This window comes from Bidens hawaiensis, unplaced genomic scaffold (genome assembly GCF_021521415.1).
Source record: "Bidens hawaiensis isolate Kalapana, Puna unplaced genomic scaffold, B.hawaiensis_p1.1 tig00031173_1, whole genome shotgun sequence".
Taxonomy (NCBI): domain Eukaryota; kingdom Viridiplantae; phylum Streptophyta; class Magnoliopsida; order Asterales; family Asteraceae; genus Bidens; species Bidens hawaiensis.
Window position 1 is genome coordinate 2,063 of NW_027495243.1, and position 24,277 is coordinate 26,339.

General features: G+C 39.5%; 2 protein-coding genes across 2 annotated transcripts; both read left to right on the plus strand.

Moving 5' to 3' along the window:
* Positions 1-470: 470 nt before the first annotated feature.
* On the plus strand, positions 471-23,345 carry LOC143581763 (uncharacterized). The gene is made up of 6 exons (XM_077064469.1): positions 471-720; positions 21,424-21,514; positions 21,653-21,820; positions 22,043-22,227; positions 22,775-23,148; positions 23,268-23,345. The coding sequence occupies exons 1-6, from the start codon at positions 471-473 to the stop codon at positions 23,343-23,345; spliced, it is 1,146 nt and encodes a 381-aa protein (XP_076920584.1).
* A 190-nt stretch (positions 23,346-23,535) lies between these two features.
* On the plus strand, positions 23,536-24,057 carry LOC143581764 (uncharacterized). Its single transcript, XM_077064470.1, has one exon. The coding sequence runs from the start codon at positions 23,536-23,538 to the stop codon at positions 24,055-24,057; it is 522 nt and encodes a 173-aa protein (XP_076920585.1).
* Positions 24,058-24,277: the final 220 nt, after the last annotated feature.

A 24,277-nucleotide genomic window follows, 5' to 3' on the forward strand; every position in this document is an offset into this window, starting at 1 on the left:
ATGAAGAGGTTATGTGTTGATGCCGAAGTTGAAATGGCAGAATTGAAGTTCCTGAATTTGAGGGCCGGAAAGATGACGCATCGTGAGTACACTACGGAGTTCAACCGACTGTCTAGGTTGGTGCCTGATATGGTTGAAACTTAGGCTAAGAGGATCAAATGCTATGTGAGGGGATTGCCATAGAAGGTCCGCACGATATTCAAGGCAAACAAACCCGCTACTTTTGACTCGGCTGTGGAACTCGTAGAGATGGTTTATGAAACCCTGGCTGTGGATGATGTTGTGTTTGAAGAAGAGAAGAAAGATAAGAACTGGGTCGCTCCTGTTAAACGACCCGGTACTCAGTTGTGGAACTCCAAGGGCAAGAAACAGAAGGTGTGGGAGAGGAAGTCATGTAAGACTTGTGGTAAGATGCATGGTGGAGAGTGTAGGTGGATATTGGTTTCGATACGCGTCATAAGTGCGGTAAGATGCATGCTGGGGAGTGTAGAGTTGGATCAAATGTTTGCTACAAGTGTGGGAGGGCAGGCCATTATGCTCATGAATGTAGCACAAAGTCCGCATGTTACAAGTGCCGAAAGAAAAGTCATTTTGCTAGGGAATACACCGATGGTAAAGCAGGGGGAAGCGGGAAGAAGGATGTTGAGCAAGCAAGGCCAAATACTAGAGCTTACATGCTGACTCAAGAACAAGCCAAGCCGATTCCAGACATTGTCACAGGTACGTTTCTGGTAAACGGTGTTTCCGCTTTAGTATTATTTGATTCGGGTGCGAACAAAAGTTTCGTAGCCACCCCATTTAGTGAATTAGCTAAAATGAAATGTTGTCGAGTGTCTGAAACCTTTATAGTAGAAACTGCTAGTGACACTTCGGTTAAAATAATGTAAATGGTTAAGGACTATAAGATAGAGTTAGAGGGACATGAGTTCCCTGTTACTTTGTATGTTATGAACTTAGGAGGGTTCGATGTGGTTTTGGGAATGGATTGGTTGTCTGAGTATGAGGCTCAGATAGTGTGTAAGAGTAGGATGATAAGGTTATAGTCCTTGGATGGTAGTGTGGTGATGGTGTATGATGATAAGGAAAGTTCTGGGCTCAATGTCATTTCGATGATAAAAGTAGAGGGTTTGGTAAGGCGAGGGTGCGGTGCCTACCTAGCGTATGTTTTCAACGCTACGTCCGAGACGAAAGAAATGAAAGATGTTCGTATCGTGCGCGACTACCCAGAAGTATTCCCTGAGCATCTTCCGGGGTTGCCACCGGAGCAAGAGATAGAATTCCAGATAGATTTATTACCAGGAGCCCAACCCGTCGCGAAAGAACCTTACCGTCTAGCGCCATCTGAGATGAAGGAATTGATGTCCCAACTGCAAGAACTCCTTGACAAGGGTGTTATAAGACCAAGTGTTTCCCCATGGGGCGCACCAGTGTTGTTCGTGAAGAAGAAGGATGGAAGCATGAGGATGTGCATAGACTATCGCGAGTTGAATAAGCTTACGGTAAATAACAGATATCCTTTACCAAGGATTGATGATCTGTTTGACCAACTGCAAGGTTCAAGTTGGTTCTCACGGATGATCTCAGATCAGGCTATCAGCAACTTAAAGTGAAAGAGGCAGGCATCCCTAAGAAAACGTTTCAGACGCGGTATGGACACTACGAGTTCCTCGTGATGTCAATCGGTCTAACGAATGCTCCCGCAACATTTTTGGACATGATGAATAGGGTGTGTCGGCCAATGTTGGATAAGTCGGTAATCGTCTTTATTGATGATATATTGATCTATTCAAAGAGCGAGTCTGATCATGCCGAGCATCTGAGAGAAGTACTGAAGACTCTGAAGAAGGAAAAGTTGTATGATAAGTTTTCGAAATGCGCGTTCTGGTTGCGAGTAGTGCAATTTATAGGTCACGTGATTAGTCCAGAATACCGTGGACCCAGCTAAGATTGAGGTGATAACGAATTGGAATACTCCACAGAATCCGACTGATATACGAAGCTTCTTAGGGTTAGCTGGCTAATATAGGAGATTTATCGAAGGTTTCTCCAAGATAGCCGCACCATTGACCGGTATGACCCAAAAGTCGGTAGTATTCAGTTGGGGAAAGTTCCAAGAAGAAGCTTTTGAGGAGTTAAAGAAAAGAATCATGCAAGCTCCAATCCTTGCTTTACCTGATGGTGACGAGGATCTGGGTTTTTGTACTGATGTTTCACATCGTGGGTTAGGTTGCGTATTGATGCAATAAGGAAAAGTGATAGCTTACGCGTTTAGACAGTTGAAAGTCCACGAGAGTACTTATCCGACGCATGATTTAGAGCTAGCAGCAGTAGTTCATGCTCTCAAGTTATGGAGGAATTATATGTATGGTACTAAGTTTACCACTTACACAGATCATAGGAGTTTAAAGTACTTCTTCGAGCAGAAGGAATTTAACGTGAGACTGTGGCATTAAATACTATCCTGGTAAAGCTAATGCGGTCGCCGACGTGCTAAGTCGTAAGAACGAGGAAGTCATTGCAACAATGTAGTCATACCAGTTGATTATGAACTCAAGCCTATTTGAAGAAATCATCAGAGTGCAGTCAGAATTGTTGATAAATGAAGGGCTAATAAAGAAAGAAAGGATTTTCGGTCAGCAAGATGAGTTGATAGAAAACACGCATGGTGTGAAGACTAGGTTTGACCGTATGTGGATTCCACGTCATGGAGATCTTAGAGGTCGAATCTTAGATAAAGCTCATAAGTCAAGATACTCAATTCATCCAGGAACTACAAAGATGTACGAAGATTTGAAAAGAGATTACTGGTGGCCAGGAATGAAGAATGATGTAGTAGATTATGTTAGTAAGTGCTTAACTTGCTTATAAGTCAAAGCCGAACATCAGAAGCCTTATGGGAAAATGCAACCGCTTGAGATACCTGAATGGAAATGGGAACACATTACCATGGATTTCATAACTAAGCTACCTCGTACAGCTAAGCATCATGATACAATCTGGGTGATTGTGGACCGTTTCACCAAGAGTTCTCACTTTCTGCCTATACGAGAGGCTATCTCGTCAGAAACGTTAGCAAGCTTGTTCATAAAAGAGGTTGTGACTAAGCACGGGGTACCGTTATCAATCGTGTCTGATAGAGATACTCGGTTTACTTTGAGGTTTTGGAAAAGTTCCATGAAGCTATGGGAACGAGATTGAACATAAGCACGACATATCATCCTCAAACAGATGGACAGTCTGAAAGTACGATCCAAACCCTTGAGGATATGCTACGTGCTTGTGTCTTAGATTTTTGAGGAAGTTGAGATGATCATCTGCATCTGGCAGAGTTCTCCTATAACAACAGTTACCATTCAAGTATTGGTATGCCACCGTTTGAAATGCTTTATGGTAGACGATGTAGAACATCGGTTTGTTGGGAGAGAGATTGGTCAGAAAGAAATGGGAAGCCTAGAAGTTGTTCAAGAAACATCTTCAAAGTTCGATCAGATTAAGGCTAGAATGAAAGCTGCTCAAGACAGACAAAATTCTTATGCTGATAAGCGGCAATGACTGATTGAGTTTAATGTTGGTGACATGTGATGCTCAAGGTCTCTCCTTGGAAAGGAATCATTCGTTTCAGGAAAAGGGGAAAGTTAAGTCCGAGGTACATTGTACTGTTTAAGATTATGGATCGTGTGGATGAAGTATCTTATAAGCTAGATTTACCCGATGAGTTAGAAGGAATTCATTCAACCTTCCATGTTTCTCATCTGAGAAAGTGTCTAGCCGATGACACGTCTCACGTGCCATTAATGGACATCAAGGTTGATGAACAGTTGAACTACATTGAGCAACCGATAGAGATTGTTGATTACAAGAAGAAGCAACTTCGTCACAAGGTTATACCTTTGGTGAAAGTGATATGGAAGCATCGCAAGGGATCAGATGCTACTTGGGAATATGAGGATGAGATGCGCAAGTTTTACCCTAATCTGTTTAAGTAGTAGCTAGGTTACGGGGACGAAACCTATTTAAGGATGGAAGACTAGGAACACCCCGAATTTTATAATATTAAACAAAAGAGAGTTTATGTTTTGAAATGTGTGTAATACTTAATTAAGATTAAATCAAAGAAAGAAGTATGGACTTGGATAATTAAGATGGAATAAAAGGATGGGATGGGCCTTAGGTCCATGAGCTTAAGAGAGAATAAATACTCTCTTAAACCTCTCTAAAACACTAGATCCTCATTTCCATCTTTCCATAATCTCTACACACTCAAAACACACACACACACACACACACACACACACTCTAACTATATACGACCGAGAGAGAAAGAGGGAGAAACGAAACAAAAAAAACGTTGATTCTTGATAGATCTTCAATATACAAGATATATAAAAGATTTAAGGTTCATAACCAAGCTAACCGAGACCAAACGAACACATAAAGCTATTTTATTGATCTTAAAGTTTATGTTATAATGAACGTGTCGGACCGGTGCGGGACACGGTTTCCCAACGATTCACGGGGCAACGTGTTAGAGTGCGGAATCCTCTAACACGGCGATTCGGTGGTGATCAACAACGCACGGTTACAATTCCTAAGACGGTTTGACACCTAGGGACGGAGGAAAAGACCGACACGACGAAGATTGGCAGAGAGGTTTTTCGGCAGCAGCTGGTTCGTGACTGTGTGTAATGTGTGCCCTGTTTCGTGAAATTTCCTAAGTTTCGTTTATATATCGAGTACTGATTCGATCGAATGAGTATCTCATTCGATCGAATGAGTCCTGGTTCGATCGAATCAGTCACTGATTCGATCGAATCAGTTTCTTTTGACATTTTCAGTCCGTTAACTTGGTTTCACGATCGTTATTTTCATATCGAACCATCCGGATAGAACTGGGGACATACACATGACATTTCATGTCCTAACAAACTCCCCCTTGGAGCCAGTTCTATTTACTTATAATAAATCGAGTTCTCTTGCTCGATCGTAACTCCCCCTTGGAGTTATCTCACTCTCTCTTTTCTCAAAGCTAGTGGTGCGCACGTTGCATCCACGAACTCCTTTCTTCATGAAGTTCTCTCAAGATCAAATGGTTCAGTCAGTCAGACTTACCATAGGTTCCGCATATCCTGAGAAGCTGTCAATTGGAATTTTAGATAAACATTTAAGCACAATCTATCCCAATTTTCCAAAACAAATTACATTCAACTCAAGAACAATTACAATCAGAAGATTAAACCTTGAATTACAACAAGAAACAAAATAAACATGACAATTAAGCTTCAGTTTCTTGTGCATACTTCTTCTGTTGCTCTTTCCAGTTTGATCCTGCATGTATGTCATAGGCAAAGCAAATCCTAATGACATTTCTATACGTTAATGCTTGCTCTCTGTCTTCGGGGGCATAAAGAATCTCTGTCTTGTATAGCGTATAGACATCCTCCCGTGACAAGTTTGTGAGCCACATAGGATCAAATATGCGAATTGTGCTCCAATTTCCATTGTCGTTGAGCACGATAACTGCTTCATGCAGTCTTCCATCATAGTACCAATGCCTGAATGCTTTGTAGAAGTCCTGCTTCATCTTTCTTAGAGGAATCTTCTTCATCGTGAGTGGTGGCATGTACTTCAAGATAACCTTTGGCCTGTTGGTGATCGGATCGATCTCCTTTTTACTTGTATATCTCTTTGGCCTCTGTGGAGTGATCATCTTCCATTTTGAGTTGTATTCCTTTCGCAATACACTCTGATAGTACGTGGCAAATGGAGATGAACTGGCGTAAAGCATATCAAGATAGTTCAGACGGTTTAGATCATAAGTAGGAAGAGTCTTCAAGTCAGTGATACGTTGAAAGTACTCAACCCCTTTTTCTCTCTTGATAGCAATGCAATTAAGATCCTTCAGACACGCCCAAGCAATAATCTCTCCTGAAGTTCTACGACCCTTCATCTTATAAGACGTTGTGTGAGGAATGGTCGGCTTTGCTTGTCGTCTGGACCTTATCTTCTGAAGAATAGCGTTGAAAGCTTTCTTGCATTCTTCTGTTTTCTCAACGAATTCGGCTTGATCTGCTTCAGAAGGCTGTTTCATTGTGTTTGACCTTTCGTCAGCCTTCTTCTGTATTTCCTCCTCTGTTACATTTTGGAAGAAACTTGCAGAGTTAGGAAGATTGTCAGTTTGAGACGTGTAGTATTCTGGATATTCTTCCTGTGTCAAGTCTTCCAATTCAACTTCATCAAATTGAGAGGGATCAGCGGCCGTAGATGATGTTGAGTCAGGTGTAGCAGCCGAAGAAGATGTTTGTTCTGTTGAAGGCAAAGCCAGATACTTGCCTGTTTCTTCATTGTATAGCTCAAACATTTGTTCCAGTTCTTCTTCTGTGAAATTGTGTGAAATTTCACCTTCTTCCAAGTCTCCACTTGCGAAGTTTTGCTGCTCATCTGGATTGTCCAGTAAAAACGTGAAATATTCCGCTGCTGTTTTTGATTGCAGCGGTTGGACATTAAACGGATCAGCATCACCTGTTTGATTAAAAACCACAATGTAACACAAATTTTAAATAAACATATGTAATATCATAAACATGAAATACAATACCATTACATATGAAACTAAGTTTACATACAAATCATTAATTAAAAAGATTTAACATTTAAGTCCTCACTACATTCACTCAAAATACTCTCAAATACCTTCACCTCCATCATCAGAAGAGTCCAGTTCGTCTGTGTCCACATCGACATTGCTTGGACCTTCCAGACGAAGAACATCTCCTTTCAGCTCAGTGATCTTTGCTTCAAGGCTTAGATTTGACTCTTTCAGCTCGTTGATCGAAGATCCTTGTTCAGCGACAGTAGCATTTAGTTGACTGTTTTCAAGCCTGAGCATTTCGTTCTCAGCTTGAAGTTTAGCAATCTGCTCATCTCTAAGTCGATTCTGTTCTTCTTGCTCTGTCTTGAACAATAACATCTTCATCATAGCCTTGTGAAGATCAGCAATTTCAGATGCAACCTTTTGAGGTATAGACATTTCAGGTTGAGGTTGAGGAGTAGGTTGTGGTGCTGACTGCGGTGTTGGTGGCTGTGCTGGTTGAGCAGGAGGGGCAGCAGAAGTCCCAACTGAAGGACGTGGTTGATCGGAAAATAAACTCCGATACTTTCTTGTAACCTTCTTCTTCTGCCTCTTTGCAGGCCTTTCTTCACTCGCATCTGCCTCAGCCGGTTGTTTCTCGGCTCTAACTTCTTCACCTGCCTCCAGATCCTCGACATTTAGATACCAATCTGCCTGTTTTTCAGCTTCTGTCCTTGTGTCTTCCGTGACCGCCACCTCCTCAGTGTCAGAATCGTCGCTGGATTCCTGATATGGTAAATTCTCGACGTCTGAATCACTGGCAGGATTTCTCCACTTCCTCTTCGGAGGGGCCCTGTAGGACGGATTGACAATATGCCCGAAGCATCGCTTGAGTGGTGGCCTGGTGGGACGTTCTTTGTAAGATTTGAGACGGTTGAGAGTCTCATTCTTCATGTGGTCCAGTTTCACCACATCACCTTCATGTTCTTTCAGTAGACCCGGTGCTTGAGTATCAACAATCATCTGCACGAACCTCGGGTACTGAAGAAACTTCTCGCTCTTCCCTTGTTTTAACGTGATGTTTTCCACCATATGACCAAACGTCATTTGAGAGAAATTGTAAGGGCGGTTCATCACCAGAGCAGCTACGGTGAACTGCATGCTTTCCCTCAGCTTGTCAAAGCTTGTTCGTTGAGGCCCCAAGCAATGCATCACCACGTGTGCCAGATACTTGAATTCGGGGCACAGGTTGGCTTTGTGAAGCAGACCGGCATTGAGATCGCCGTCATACTTCATTCTTGCAAAACATCCTCTAGTTGCAGCAGGATGTAACGAAGTAGGGTCTGATTCAGAGTCTTCAAACCCACAGACTTCTCTGAGGACTTGAGCAGATACGACAATATCGTGTCCTCTGACGATGGAGCGAATTACCGACGGCACGACTGATTTGTCGTGCGTGGCATTCCTCCAAAATTCCTGTTGAACCGACATAATGGGCTCCACAATCCTCGAGATAGGTCCTTGAATCCTGGACCGCTTTAGAAACTTTATCACTGTTGCAAAATCCTTCCCGTGGCTAGACTTTTCGTCCAGGAAAGCCACGATATTGTGCTTGATGGACGTTTTGAATGGAGCAACCACTTCTGCAACTTCAGCCATTGAATCTGTAAACTTAAACGTGTTAGAACGAACAGATATCGAAACGACTGAATGCGTTTAAAATTTTCAAACTTTCTGGACGAGTTCGATCGAACGAGCACCACATTCGATCGGGTGAGCTATTCATTCGATCGAATGAGATCTGGTTCGATAACAGACAATCGAATGAGATAGATCTTATCATTTACTTCTGATTCGATCGAACTACTAATCGAATAAGTCACATTCGATCGAATAAGAAACTCGTTCGATCGAATAGACTGATTCGACTCATTCAAGCTGAAACCCGGAAATGAAGAACACCCGGACCCGGAAAATCAAAACGACCAAAAACCCTATCAAATCACGGTTAAAAACAAGTAAAACTTACATTTTTGTAATCTACGTGAAAAACTGGATAAAATGATCGGATCAAAAAGAGGGTTTGAAAAAAACAATATTTGAGAGAGAATCCGGTAATATTTTTTTCGAATAACACTGTCCGATCGAATAAGTTTGAATATTTATACTGTTTTTGGACTTATTCGATCGAATGGACTTGTTCGTTTGGATCATTCGATCGAATGAGATTCTATTCGATCGAATGAGTCTCTTCACAACTGTTCGCATTCTCTCACACACTGATTCGATCGAATCAGTTCATTCGATCGAGTTATTCGTTCGAATAGCAACCTATTCGATCGAATGAGGGAAAACATTTGAAAAATAAATTTTATAAATTTCTCATTTCCCGTCCATCGATCGTGATGCCTATGAACCTGCACGAAAACATAAACTTTTGACACTTGGTTAGTTTTCGTAGACATTTTCCAATCCTGAGAGCTTCGTTCCTACAGAACATATAGATCATAATACATTAGTAACAAATGGAAAAATATCAGGCTCAAACATCTTTGGGTTTTCTTGTCACTTCATTCTTTCTTTCATGCACAGCCTGTTGCACAGATGAACATTTAGCAACCTGCATGAAGTTTTCTTTCATTCCTACACACTGGATAAACATTTAGTAGGAACAGACAGGGATCAGACTACCTGTCACGATGATTTCTCATCGATTCTCAAACAAACAGAAATAGATAAAATGGAAAAAAAATAAATAGAAATAAAATCTTTTTGGTTTTTTATCAAGATATTTACAGGGAGGGACAGGGATCAGACTACCTGTCACGATGATTTCTCATCAACATTAAAGCAGAATAAAATAAAAAATAAAAAAGATTAATTCAGAAATTTTTTTTTTTTTTTTTTTTTTTTTTTTTTTTTTTTTTTTTTTTTTTTTTTAATATTCAAACTGAAATAAACAACTGTACAAAAATTTAAAACACATTATTTTTGGTTGAGAAGGATCTATAATAAGAAATCATACAGACGTATATGACTATCTACTGAGACTTTTCGAGATTTTTCATTTTTTTTTTTTTTTTTTTTTTTTTTTTTTTTTTTTTTAACAGAATATACGAAGTTAAACAAGACATAATGAATATTCTTTTTGTGAGAAAGATCCGAACAGGAATCATACTAATTACGTGACTGTCACACAGATCCGTGTTTAGCTGTATTATGACATAAAGAAACAGGTTGTGAGCATGTAAATAACTTAAAATGGTTTTCATCGTTTCTGTGATACGAGTTAGGTTCAATTATGTCTCAAAATTTAAGTGGGTATCAACTCAGAGATTATGATGCCTCCTATCTATTCTCAAAGCGTATTTGGCTTTCCCCAAGTCACCCCGAATTGACCTTGACCCATAGTGTCTGATTAAAGTTGTAAGTGTCTTCATCTGCTTCCCGTTTTCTTTCTTACTCCATGATTGAGAAGTCTTGACATTGTTAACTCTAGAATGTTTCAATCACTCATAATGTAAATTTTTTTTTTTTTTTTTTTTTTTTTTTTTTTTTTTTTTTTTTGCATAGACTTCAGAGTAGTAAACAATTGCAAGTCCCGAATCTGGATCACTGCAGTTTCTTCACACACTATCTTTATGGGAATCAGAACACTTATGGGCTCGTGTATGACTGGGTAGTCGCTTTTCTGCCTATCATTCGGAAAGATATATATGAAGACATACAAAACTCTTAAGGAGTTTCCACGTAAAATCGAGTAGATTTAGTTTGTATCACATCTACTTTTACGCACCATAAAAAGCTACCATGACACACAATGACCGTTCTAAAGCCTTTTAAGCCTAATAACTTCACTAGTTAAGCACACATAATCAGTGTATCTATCATTTTCCAAAGTTGGATCAATTTCTCATTTTCTGAATATATATGAATGTCTTTTAAAACAATAACGTTTAAATTATTTCGCCCCGATCAAGTCAAAGTCTTCAGGTAAACGGCTATCCTGAAGATCCAATGGATCAACTGGACCGACCACATACGAGTATGTGTCCTTCTAACTAAGTATAACCGACTATTTTTCAGCGAAAGAATAAAACTCATCAAAACCGCCCCGATCACTTTCAGTCATCTGGTTAATGGCTATCCTCATAATCTACTAGTAGAAGTAAGGACCAAAACACATCCGAAAATGTGTCCATCAAACTGAGGTAACCGACATAATTTTAAGCGATAGTGATGTATAAAAATTTAATATAAGAAAAATGAAAATAGCAAATCCTTTTGATGTCTCAGTATGATAGCGTCTGTGTACTATCACCTTTCTTGTAACAAGATCAACTTCTCACAATTTTGAATTTTTTTTTTAATGTTTTTGGGTTTTTGTATTTTATATTGTTTTTGGTTTTTCTAAACCTTTCTCCCCCTAGAATTTATAAAAAACAAAATCTTTTTGGATTTTTCAAAATTTTTAAGAAAAGAAAAAATGAAAACAATTTAAATGATATCTTCAGGAACATCATCTGATACACGTTTAACGCCGTTGATCTCTAGTAAATATAAAAACCGTGGTTTATCAAATGCTTTAGTGAAGAGATCAGCGCGTTGTTCCTGAGTGGGGATTTTTATCACATCGATTAACTTCTTTTCGTAGCAGTCACGAAGGAAGTGATATCGAATTTCGATGTGCTTCGTTTTGCTAAAGTGGACCGGATTTTTGGTAATTGAAATTGCAGCAGAATTATCAATATATATGGGAGTAGTAGAACATTCAATACCGTAGTCACGCATTTGTTGCTGAATCCAAATAACTTGAGAACAGCAACTGGCAGCCGCAATATATTCCGCCTCAGCTGTTGAAGTGGAGACTGACGTCTGTTTTTTGCATTGCCACGTTACTAAACGACTTCCAAAGAACTGACATCCTGCTGTTGTTGATTTGTAATCGAGTTTACAACCACCATAATCCGAATCACTATACGCATGAAGATCGAAGTTGTCATCATAAGGATACCAAAGACCCCAATCTGGAGTACCCTTCAGATAACGCAAAATTCTTTTGACTGCAATCAGATGGGAGACCTTCGGCTTTGACTGGTAACGTGCACAGAGACACGTAGCAAACATTATGTCAGGCCGAGAAGCAGTCAGGTACATTAGAGATCCGATGATCCCTCTATAGTGAGTTGGATTGATCAATTCACCCTTCTCGTCAGGATTAATCCCGTGATTAACCTCTAAAGGAGTTCCCTGTGAAGAAGAACTCAACATCTCAAACCGTTTCAAGATGTCATTGACGTATTTTGTCTGGTGAATGAAGATACCGGAATCTTTTTGATCAACTTGAAGTCCTAAGAAGAACTTCATCTCACCCATGGAGCTCATTTCAAATTTTTCTTTCATCACTTGTTCGAACTCCTTACAAAGTGTTTTATTCGTGGATCCGAAGATGATGTCGTCCACGTACACTTGTACCATAATTAGATCTCCTTCTTTTTCTTTTGTGAATAGCGTGCAGTCAATGGTTCCCCTTCTAAACCCGTTGTTCAGAAGGTGTTTGGATAGTTCTTTATACCAAGCTCTCGGGGCTTGGTGAAGACCGTACAAAGCCTTGTTGAGCAGATAGGCTTTGTCCTTGTGATATGGGTCTTCAAAACCTGGAGGTTGTGCCACATATACGGTCTCTTCGATGTGACCGTACAAAAAGGCACTCTTGACGTCCATCTGATATACTTTGAAATTCTTGAAAGATGCATACGCCAAGAACATCCGGATTGCCTCCAAACGAGCAACCGGAGCATATACCTCATTGTAGTCTAGGCCTTCGATTTGCCTAAACCCTTGGACCACCAGGCGGGCTTTGTTGCGAACAATCACTCCACGATCGTCACGTTTACATTTTAGTACCCACTTAGTGCCAATTTTCTTCTGTCCTTTGGGGAGATCCACCAGCTTCCACACACCAAGTCTTTTAAACTGCAATAATTCCTCTTGCATGGCTGAGACCCAGTTGGAATCTTTCAGCGCATCTGTGGTGCTGTGTGGTTCTTCTTGTGCTAAGAAGCATTCATGGGCATTAAGAGCAACTGATCCTGACTCCATCATTTCTGTGTAGAGACCAAAATTCAGCTGTCGACGAGTTTTGACACCCTGTTGAATGTCCCCTATAATGTTGTCTTGTGGATGATCACGTTCAGTTCTAACAACCGGATTGTCAGGAACGACAACATTTTGTTCCAAGTTAGTTAAGTTCGGCTCAGGAACTGGAGCGGATTGTGGTGCCTCTGAAGTAGACGTTAGAGGCTGATCTGCATTCGGCACTTCTTGATTTGACGATGAAGGTTGTGAAGTAACCTGAGTTGGTGCCGATTGTACATCATCTGCTGGAGATTCATCTTCAGATTCAGATTCGGAAGATTCTTGAACTTGATCGCTAGACTCTGTGGAGGAAGATGATGACGGACCAGGATGAGTTGAAGATTGCAAAGATTCATCAGGAGGTGCATTTTGCGCCTCATACATCATTTGAATAGCAATCTCATACAGATTGAATGACTTGAACAATTTGTCATAATCAAACAACCAGTCTTCTCCTGTCCCCTTGGCTGGTTCTGTGTAGCGTTGAACATCGACATGGTACCATTCTTCAACTAATTTTGTTGTTCTGTTGAAGACCCTTTTGAGAGGTATGCTGTAACCCAGAAAATAGCCGTTGATGATCTTCTCCTCGAACTTATTATCGACTTGCCTTTTAAGTAACGTGCAAAGAGCCCCGAATGGTTCCAGGTGCTCTAAGTTAGGCCTTCGTCGTTGAAGAAGCTCGAAACTTGTCTTGCCGTGGCGCTTGACGATGCCTACCCGATTTAATGTGAAACAGGCGTTGGCAATTGCCTCACTCCAAAACGTAACAGGTAACACTGAGTCGGCTAACATTGTTCTTGCTGTCTCGATTAACGTACGATTTTTCCTTTCAGCAACCCCGTTCATTTGTGGAACATATGGGGCACTGAACTCCTGAACGATCCCTTTTTCTTTGCAGAAATTTTCAACATTCGCATTTTTAAATTCTGTACCGTTATCTGACCGCATTCTTCGAACCTTCAGATTGTATTGAGACTCAATAGTTGTAACCAGCAGTTGTATACACCCAAACGTTTCTGATTTTACTTTCAAGAAAAACACCCAAGAGAATCTAGAATATTCATCAGTAACCACTAGACAGTATGAGTGCCCAGAGATACTTTTGACGCTTATTGGGCCAAAAAGATCCATATGAAGGAGTTCCAACGGAATATCAATTGAGTGGAAACTCTTAGACTTGTGGGACCTTTTTATTTGCTTTCCGGCTTTGCACTGCACACACGAATCAGGGAGACGAAAACTTCTCAGATTAACTCCCTCAACTAGTCTGCGGTGCACAAGCTTGTTCATGTTCCTGACATTTATGTGTCCCATCCGTCTATGCCATAAGACAGTATCACGTTCGGATGCCTTGGACACAAAACATGTCGCCGTTGGAGACGATGACCCTGCCTTAGCCATATCCAGAATGTAGAGATCACTCTGGCGAGCAGCTGACATTAAAACCTTGTCTTCAGGAAAGTTGAAATCCTTAGCCAAGATGTGGCAATCTCGGTCGTCAAACATAACTTTGAAACCTTTGTCGCAGATTTGACTTATCGACAACAGGTTGTTCTCCAACTCTTTGATGAAATTAACTTTCTCAAACGAAATTCGCCCATTAGACACAATTCCTTGGGCCGTGATATAACCTCCTTGATTTCCTGCAAAGGAAACTGCACCTCCTTTTATTTGTCTGACTCTTGAAAGGAGATTCATGTTTCCAGTCATGTGCCTGGAAGCTCCTGAGTCTATGATCCACATGTTGAATCTTGGATCATATAGAGCAACCTGCACACAAAAACAAAAGGTTTAAATATCATTGGAAACCCAAGCCCTTATGGTCTTGGGTTTTCCATCTTCATCACGAATGAACAATTCAATCCATTTACCCTCATTAACACTGTTTTCAGATTTGACATTGTTATCAACAGTGTTAGTTTTCTTTGGTTTCCAAAAGTCAGTCTTCTTCTCAACATGTTTGAGATAGCTGGTAGAAGACTGAGTTTCACTTGTCGAAGTGGAAACACTTGGATCTGAGGGGTTTGGGGATTGGTGTGGTGAGGTTGGCTGAGGTTTCCGAGGAGAAACCGACCTCGGTGTGTGAAACCGTTCTTGACCTTGAACGTCAATGGTCGGTCGCCTTCTAGGAGGTGACTTGACATACCTCGGATCCGGAGTCGATATGTACTGCTTAGGATCCGTGTACTTATAGCAAAATCTTGCTATATGCCCTACCTCTCCACACGAAAAACAGTAGTTTCTCCCCTTTGACTTGGTGGAGAGAAATAACTCTGGTTTTGTCTGTTATCATAGTACCCCCTGGATTTGACATTTTGGGGTGGAGTTTGTCTAGGAGGGTGTTTTGGGAAATTATGTTTTTCATTAACGTTACCCTCCTTTACAAACTGAGTACTATGTTCCACATAGACTTTCTCAGATTTAGGATTAAACTTTTTCTTCTGAGAATTTCTTGTTGTTGTTGCCTTTGACTTAGATGGTGGTGGGCCCGATTTAGTTGTGGAACCTAAGTCTGTGGCATCAACATTTTGTTTGGACTCAGGAGCCGGGTCAATGACTTCTTTACCCTTAGACTTAGAAATTTGGTTTGTGTCCTCGGGTATATAATCATTTGATTCATCATCCGGCACAGCTCCTGGTGTGCTTGAAAATTGATTCAGGATCGGGGGTGGGACATTGTTATATCCCACGCCTCTTTCCTTTTTGCCTCGGAACTCGGGAATGATGTGTTCTAATAAATAAGATGAATTTGAGTAACTTTTTAATTTGAAATTCAATGATTCAAAATCAGCTTTCAAGTTTTCCAATTCTTTTTTCAAAACATTATTCTTATTTATGTGAAAATTGATAGAGTCTTGTTGATTCAGAACACATATTTCAAGTTCCTTGTTCTGACGCTTAAGGCTATCAGTCTTTTCTTTAAAAACAGACTCTTTCTGCTTCCAAGCCTTATTCTGTGCAAGCGCGTCAGTCAGTTCCATTAAAGATCTTGAGGCTGCTTGTTTGTAAGCCTCGAGATCTTCAATTCTCTCTTTTAGAAATTGAATTTCTTGTTCATACAATTCACATTTTAAACATTTAACATTCTCTGGTTTGGGAGTTGATGGGTTAGAACTTACCTTGGCATTTGATGTCTCTGCCATGAATGCAAAGCAAAGATTCCCAGCTTTTTCCAGAAACGATGCAGAAGTTGCTTTAGACTCTACTTCGTTGACTTCTTCAACTTTAGCAGCCTCTGCGGGAATTGTCGAACATGGAGATGTTTGAGGAACATTTGACTCTTTTTCGTGATCCTCCTTAATCTCCAAAGATACCACTTCAACCTCAGGTTCTCCTTCATGGACTTCAGCAGCTGGTTCATCTACAATATATTCTTCATTGGTCGAGGAAACAACAGACTCTGTTTCAGAGTTTTCATCTACTACTGTGACATCAGCCATGTTGATGCTCAAGTTCCATGTCTCGCCTTCATCCCCTTGAACTGCAAGAGCAGTTTCGTTGTTGATGTCGACGTTGTTTGCTGCGGTTTGATTTTGAGGGACCAGTTGTCTCTCAAGGTTGACAGTTGCAGCAGCTGCAGCAGGAGTGGATGATGATGAAGTGGTTCGGAAGGGATATTGGTGACCTTCCCTTCTTGGCTTCGAACACTCCTTGGCAAAGTGACCAAGTTCGCCACAGTTGTAGCATTTTACTTTGTTTTTATCAAAGCCGAACTTGGATTTGTTGTTTATTGAGAGGGCCTGACCTGTTTTCTTCGTCCACTTTCTGGCCCTTCGGAACGCACTGCCAAGAGCCCACATAATGTCTATGCGTTCCATATCATCTTCATCAAGCTGTTCATAGTCATCGCTGTCCAGATGACTATTTCCTAGCTTACCCGCCACCATTAAACTGTAGGACTCAATTATCGTGCCTAGAGTTGCCATGTGTTCTTTGGCAACCTCCACTGTTACTGTTCCCAAGCCTTCAGTATTCAACGTTGCTTTCTCCGTTGACTTGGGTCCGGAGTTAGTACTTGAGTTTCCAGAAGTTAATGGTGGGACGGAAGATCTCGTTTCAGTCCCCTTTGATTGATTTGACGTTGAGGAGACAAAAGCGGTCTTCATCGGAGCATGATCAGTTGAATCTGACATAGGAGGTTTTGACATGTAAAGTGATTTGTCAGAAGTTGATCTCGGTTTTCTGGAAGAGGCTCTTAGTTCAGCCTCTTCGTGTCTGATTTCTTTAATAAAATCAGACAGGAGAATAGTCTCCAGCTGATGACTTCTTCTCATTACTGTCAGGAAGGTGCTCCAGCTAGGTGGAAGTCCTTGTGCAAGACATCTAACTTTCTCAGTCCCTGTAGTTTTGACGTTATAGGACTTGAGTTCTGACATTAGATGGTAAAATCTCGACAGTAACGACTCAATATCTTCTCCCGACTCTGGACTAAACAGATCAAATTCACGCTTGAGCTCCCGTGCGTGAATTTCTCTAAGGGAATCAGATCCTTCACATCGGTCAACCAGTGCGTTCCAAAGAGTTGACGATGTAGTAAACTGGTTAAACTGATGAAAAAGATCAATGGAGAGTGCTTGTGATAGTAAGGAGAAGGCTTTCTTCTCAGCATCGAAGGCTATCTTTTGTTCTTCAGATAGCCTAAAGTAGCTCAACGACTCACCATCATCATTCGTTGGATGCACCCAACTTGTCTGGACAGCTTCCCAAAGTCCAGGATTTACACCTGTTATATGAATTTGAAATCTTGTCTTCCAGGTTGTAAATTCGTTTAAAGTCATTAGCTTCGGTGGCTTGTTATAGCTTCCCGATTCAGAATCACTTTCGAGAATCGATTGAATCCTCTTGTTGGTACTCGAACTTGTAGCCATCTTTGTTTCTTTGCTTTAACGTTGAACTGTTGATCGAATGAGTTTGATTCGATCGGATGAGTGACCTATTCGATCGAATGTGTTCTGGTTCGATCGAATGTCTCTCTGAAATACAGATCTGATCTTCCGAAAGTTATTCGATCGAATGTGAATCTGGTTCGATCGAATGGGTTGAGAAGTTCGATCGATAGAGTTTCTGGTTCAATCGAACGGGTTCTGACAGTCGAATAAGACAAAGATCGAATCGACGGATCGAATAAAAGACTTATTCGATCGAATGGTGACTAATTCGATCGAATGAACAAATCTGGTTCGATCGAATGAACTAGGAGTAATTCTCGGCGGGAAAAACTGATTCGGTCAAAGTTCAAACTTGTTCGATCGAATAGGAAGGCTATTCGATCGAATGAGTTCCAAAAATAGACTGGTTCGATCGGAAAATCTGGAAATTCCAAAATTAGAAGATTTTGACGGATTTTCGAATTTTGAATCAAAAACACGAATTTTGAAAGATCAAGAGGCAACTTAAGATCGAAACTTGACTTTTAACACAAAAACAACTTAAGACCAACCAAAAAACGGATCAAAACCACCAAAAATACGAAGAACACGAAGAACGCGAAGAACGTTCTTGACGAAACTCGAACTTTTAACACACAATTCTAAGATCAAAACACCAAAATATGACAATTTTAACAGTTTTTGACAAGAACACGACGAACACCAAGATTAAAAAACACCAAAAATTCGGAATTTTCCGGCAAAAATTACGATTTTCGCGAGAAAAACACGAATTTCACCACGAATCTAACGTGAATCAAGAACCAAAGGCTCTGATACCACTTTGTCGGACCGGTGCGGGACACGGTTTCCCAACGATTCACGGGGCAACGTGTTAGAGTGCGGAATCCTCTAACACGGCGATTCGGTGGTGATCAACAACGCACGGTTACAATTCCTAAGACGGTTTGACACCTAGGGACGGAGGAAAAGACCGACACGACGAAGATTGGCAGAGAGGTTTTTCGGCAGCAGCTGGTTCGTGACTGTGTGTAATGTGTGCCCTGTTTCGTGAAATTTCCTAAGTTTCGTTTATATATCGAGTACTGATTCGATCGAATGAGTATCTCATTCGATCGAATGAGTCCTGGTTCGATCGAATCAGTCACTGATTCGATCGAATCAGTTTCTTTTGACATTTTCAGTCCGTTAACTTGGTTTCACGATCGTTATTTTCATATCGAACCATCCGGATAGAACTGGGGACATACACATGACATTTCATGTCCTAACAGAACGGTTGGCCTTGAAACTAAAACCTAGAGTAGATCGGGTATAAATGAACCATAAAGTAGCAAACTTGATGTTAAAACGAACCTACAGTTATGAACGGCTCGTTTAAAGAAAACCTAGATCTAGTTTGAACGTTTTTATGCTAAAGGTTCAAACTTTACATGCTCACGGGTCAAAAATATGAACGAGCATGGTTAAGGAAATGTTACGGGTGGATACCGAGCTTTAGGAAGGTGTTAATGTTGTAAAACGCGGTACTTAGTGATAAAAAAAGACCCCGCAGCCCAGATCGTTCGATTACATGAGTTTTCGTCGAATACAACACACACACACAGATATATATATATATATACTCGCTTACTTTGTGTTCACTTACTTGGAATTTGCATACACAACTCAATCGCTTACTTTTAAACAATCGGTTACAATATGACTCGATCACATTGGATAATCGATTACATGAGTTTGATCACAATTATGGGAAATCGATTACGTTGAGTTCCGTTTACATTATCATTCGATTGCATTGGAGACTCGATTACAAACCCCGCCGCATGCAAGACTAGATTACATACATACTCGATCACTTCTGGCCTATCGATTGCAAAGAACCATATTACAATATTGGTTCGATTACATGCATAACTCGAATACAAGTTGAGATTCACTTACAACCAAACTCGATTACTTTATACTTAGTCGATTACTTTTGGCTCGATCACATTTATAGACTCGAATACAAGGATGAATCGATTACTCGGCCTCATTAACCTGAGTACATCTTGTATACTCATATACATAGAGGCCCGATTGCATCCTAGATTGAATACAAACAATACATGAGCTCTAAAAGTGTATCATCATGCAATGACGACCCGAACACTTATAAACACTCAACGGCAATTGTAATCTAATGAACTAATATAAGAGTAAATGGATAGGATGGATTCTTAAGGAATAAAATATTCTAAGTATAATGTAATCTGAAAATGAAACATTAGATTAGACCAGACTTAGCCATCTTGGCTGGAATCCAATAGGGCATGTATTGATACGTGTAACTCCTATACAGTTTGCGGGGCTCAGTTAAAGAAGGGGTTAACAATTAACGGAGAAAGAAACAGGATCTAGGTGAGTTTCAAGACCCATTTCCTTGTTATGTTTACGGGGCTGTGTGCATACTCAATGTGAATGTTAATACACTTAGCTTAACTGGTAAGTGTATGCCTTAATGATTAATGTGATATATTTATGTTATATGATGAATGAATGCTTAACAGTACGTGAACGACCTTCGGGTATTGCACGTATTGTTAAGGGATGTATAGGTAGTAAGTATGGAATGAGTATATGAGATAAAGTATGCATGGATAATGTATGTATATATGTATGAATGTAAAATGATGTATGGTTGTATGGTAACGAAGAGGGAACCGAGCCCTAATAATACTCGAGGCAAGAGGGAACCAAACCCTAATAATATTCGAGGCAAGAAGGAACCGGGCCCTAATAATACTCGAGGCAAGAGGGAATCGAACCCTAATAATATTCAAGGCAAGAGGGAACCGGCCCCTAATAATACTCGAGGAAAGTACGGCGTAATGCTCTTTATAACGTAAGTTAAGAAGGTAAGTAAGTGTATGATAGTATGAACGAAAGTATGTAAATATGAATGTATTGTATGTTGTATGATTAACTAGAACTCACTCAGCGCAGCTGACTTTTAGTAAGCACGCATATGAATAGGATGAAGCAGCTCGCTTGAGGGTAACACATGGCATGGAATTGAAGATACTGGCATTTCAAGGAAATGTTATGTTATTTTAAAGACCTTGTTTTATGTTTAAACGACTTGAATGTTTGCTAAGATAAGACTTGATGGTTATGTTATATATTTTGTTTGAAGTTTTAATATTCCGTGAATGTTTTAATTAACTCTGATATTTAGAACTGTGTTTATGAGTAAATCCAACGTCAAAATTAGGGCAACGGTAACGGGGCCTTACATACACAATTATTGAAAGTGAAAGAATTTTTTGGGTGCCTCATCAACAAAAACATCTTTGATGTGATACTTATGAGAACCTACGCAATTTACATATCCAAGGAAATGCTGATTTTTCTAGCACTGGAACCCGTGTAATGTTACCTTCATCTTTCACCGATGGTGCTAGATATATGATACAAAATTAATAAGATGCAATGGCTCTATGTAAGTGGTTTGGGTATCCAGACTTTTTCATATCCATCACATGTAATCCAAAATGGCCAGAAATTAAACGTTTTCTTAAAGATACCAACATCAATCCCGAAGACAGGTCTGATATCTTATCTAGAATATTTAAAATGAAGCTTGGTTCAATTATTAAAGACCTAAAAGTAAAAAAAACTATTTGGTAGAGTTTCAGCACGTATGTTTCATTTTATTTATATGTAATATTTATACAATAAATGTTACCATTTTATATATTGTTATTTTTAGTGTATAGTAACCATATAACCATTTACAATATGTACAAAACTAATGTTGTATTCGTTTTAACGTTTTTGTAGTTGTCTATACCGTGGAGTTTCAAAAATGTGGATTGCCTCATGCACACTTATGTTTAGTTTTGCATCCTGATCACAAACTCCCTGCTGTTGAGTATGTTGACTAGTTTATATGTGTCGATATTCCAGATGAAAAAAAAGATCCAACATTATATTCACTCGTGAAGGAGTTCATGATACATGGGCCATGTGGGGCTATAAATTTAAAGTGCTCATGTATGATTGATAATAGATGTTCAAAGAACTTCCCAAAGAAGTTTTCTAATGCAACTTCACTTGATTCAGATGGATTCCCTATATACAGAATAAGGGACTCCGGCTCGTATGTTGAAAGGTCAAATATACAGTTAGATAATCGTAGTGTGGTTCCATATAACAAAGAACTTTTAAAAGATATCAGGCACATATAAATGTTGAGTGGTGCAACCAAGCAGGATCCATCAAGTATTTGTTTAAGTATATTAACAAAGGTCCAGACATAGCTATAGTTTCAGTGGTACAAAACAATGAAGGAGCCGATGAACTTTTGGAAAAAGATGAAATAAAATAATATTATGATTGTAGATATATATCTGCGTGTGAAGCATCATAAATGGATTTTTCCTTTTGATATTCCTTATAGGTATCCTTCTGTGATGCGCCTCCCGTTTCATCTTCCTGGACAACAACAAGGTGTTTATGAGGCGGACGAGGACATTGAGAATGTGCTGGAGAAAGCATTTGTAAATTCTTCCATGTTCACATCTTGGATGGCTTGTAATCAACATGACGATCTTGCACGACAGCTTACTTATGTCGAATTTCCAAGTAAGTTTGTTTGGGTACTTAAAGATCGAAAATGGGAACCAAGAAAAAAAGGTTTCTCAGTTGGTAGAATCCATCATATTTCTCCTTCTCTTGGTGAAGCATATTTTTGAAGAGTTCTTCTTAACAAAGTAAAAGCACCAAGATCATTCGACGAAATTAAAACGGTTAATGGTCTAATTTATGCTATTTTTAGGGATGTGTGTTATGCACTTGGTCTTTTAGATGATGACAACGAATATACCTAGGCAATTCAAGAAGCGAGTCAATCGGGATCTGGTTTTTTTCTTCGAAATTTTGTTTGGTTCTATGCTAATGTCAAATAGTATTTCGAGGCCAGAATTTGTTTGGGAGTAGACATGGGAGTATTTATTAGATGACATCATTTTCCAACAACGAAGAATATTAAATATTATAGGTTCTTTTTTACCTTATACTATACTTTTTAAGTTAAGCTTCAAAAATTTTTTTTTGATGTGTTATAATATTATTCGAATCATGTCTTTTTGATTTTGTTTTTCATTATATACAAATTTATCACTAACTGAAGAGCAACTTAAAGACTTGAATTTATATGAGATTGAGAAATTTTTACTACGCAACAATTATAGCTTAAGAAGATTTTTGACTATGCCTTATCCTGATAATGAGTCGCTATCATCTTCTAACAATCGTTTGATTAATCAGGAGCTATCGTATGACATATCAACTTTGCAAAATGAGGTTCAGTGTCTTTTGAGTCAGTTAGCAGATGAACAACGACTCATTTATGATGATATCAACAGAGTAGTCGAAGGTGATAATGGTGGTGTATTCTTTGTTTATGGTTATGGTGGAACCGATAAAACCTTTTTGTGGAAGACACTTTCTGCTTCAATAAGATCCAAAGGAGAAATAGATTTGAATTGTGCTTCAAGCGGCATTGTATCTTTATTATTGCCGAGAGGACGAACAACACATTCAAGGTTTGGAATTCCTACAAATCTTACTAAGGTTTTGTCTTGTTGCGTTAAAAAAACACTGATGTTGCCCATTTATTAAAGAAAACAAAGTTAATTATATGGGACGAGACACCTATGACTCATAAACATGCGTTTGAAGCTTTAGACAGAACCTTGTGAGACATGTTGGGTCAAAATGGTAACATGAATAATGAAAGGCCATTTGGAGGAAAAGTTGTCGTTTTTGGTGGTGATTTTAGACAAACTCTTCCTGTTGTTCAAGGTGGCACGAGGCAAGACATTTTTAATGCATCTTTGTGTTCATCCTACCTTTGGGGTACTTGCAAACTACTTAAACTAACAAAAAAACATGAGGTTAACCGTTGGAAGTGACAAATCTAAATTACAAGAAAGAAAAGAGTTCGCTAATTGGCGTTTGGATCTAGGAGAGGGGAAACTTGGTGGTCAAAATGATGGTGACGCGACTTTTGATATTCCCGGCGATCTTCTTATTAAGGATACCAATGATCCTATTTTACAATTAATTAACTTTGTATATCCTTCTATCCTCATAGACTATGAAAATCCAGATTTCTTTAGTGAAGGAGCCTTACTTGCACCAACAAATGAGGTCGTTGAGGAAGTTAACGCTCGTTTGTTGTCCATGTTTCCAGGAAAAGAGAAAGAATACCTTAGCTTTGATAGTATTTGTCCAGATGAAAATGTTCGTGACACGTTTCAAGAAAATATGTACTCTCCTGGCGTTTTAAATGGATTAAAAATTTCTGGAATGCCAAATCACAAGTTAGTACTAAAAGTTGGAGTACCGATCATGCTACTTAAAAATGTTGACCAAAAATATGGTCTATGTAATGGAACAAACTACAGGTAAAGAGACTTTATAATCGTGTTATTGAAGTTGTTGTCATATCTGGAACCAATATTGGTGGCCGCACTTATATTTCAAGAGCAAATCCTATACCAACAGATAAAAAAATTCCGTTCAGATTTCAAAGGAGGCAGTTTCCAGTTGTTGTTTGTTTTGCAATGACAGTCAATAAAAGCCAAGGCCAATCACTTTCTAGGGTTGTTTTATTTCTTAAACAATTAGT

Bases quoted from the DNA above. Each gene is read 5' to 3' on its own strand.
- LOC143581764 (XM_077064470.1), top strand. From the start codon at position 23,536: ATGAGGTTAACCGTTGGAAGTGACAAATCTAAATTACAAGAAAGAAAA.
- LOC143581763 (XM_077064469.1), top strand. From the start codon at position 471: ATGCATGCTGGGGAGTGTAGAGTTGGATCAAATGTTTGCTACAAGTGT. The intron at 21,515-21,652 runs GTATGTTGACTA...GATTGATAATAG, and splicing joins CACAAACTCCCTGCTGTTGA to ATGTTCAAAGAACTTCCCAA. The intron at 22,228-22,774 runs GTAAGTTTGTTT...CACTAACTGAAG, and splicing joins TACTTATGTCGAATTTCCAA to AGCAACTTAAAGACTTGAAT.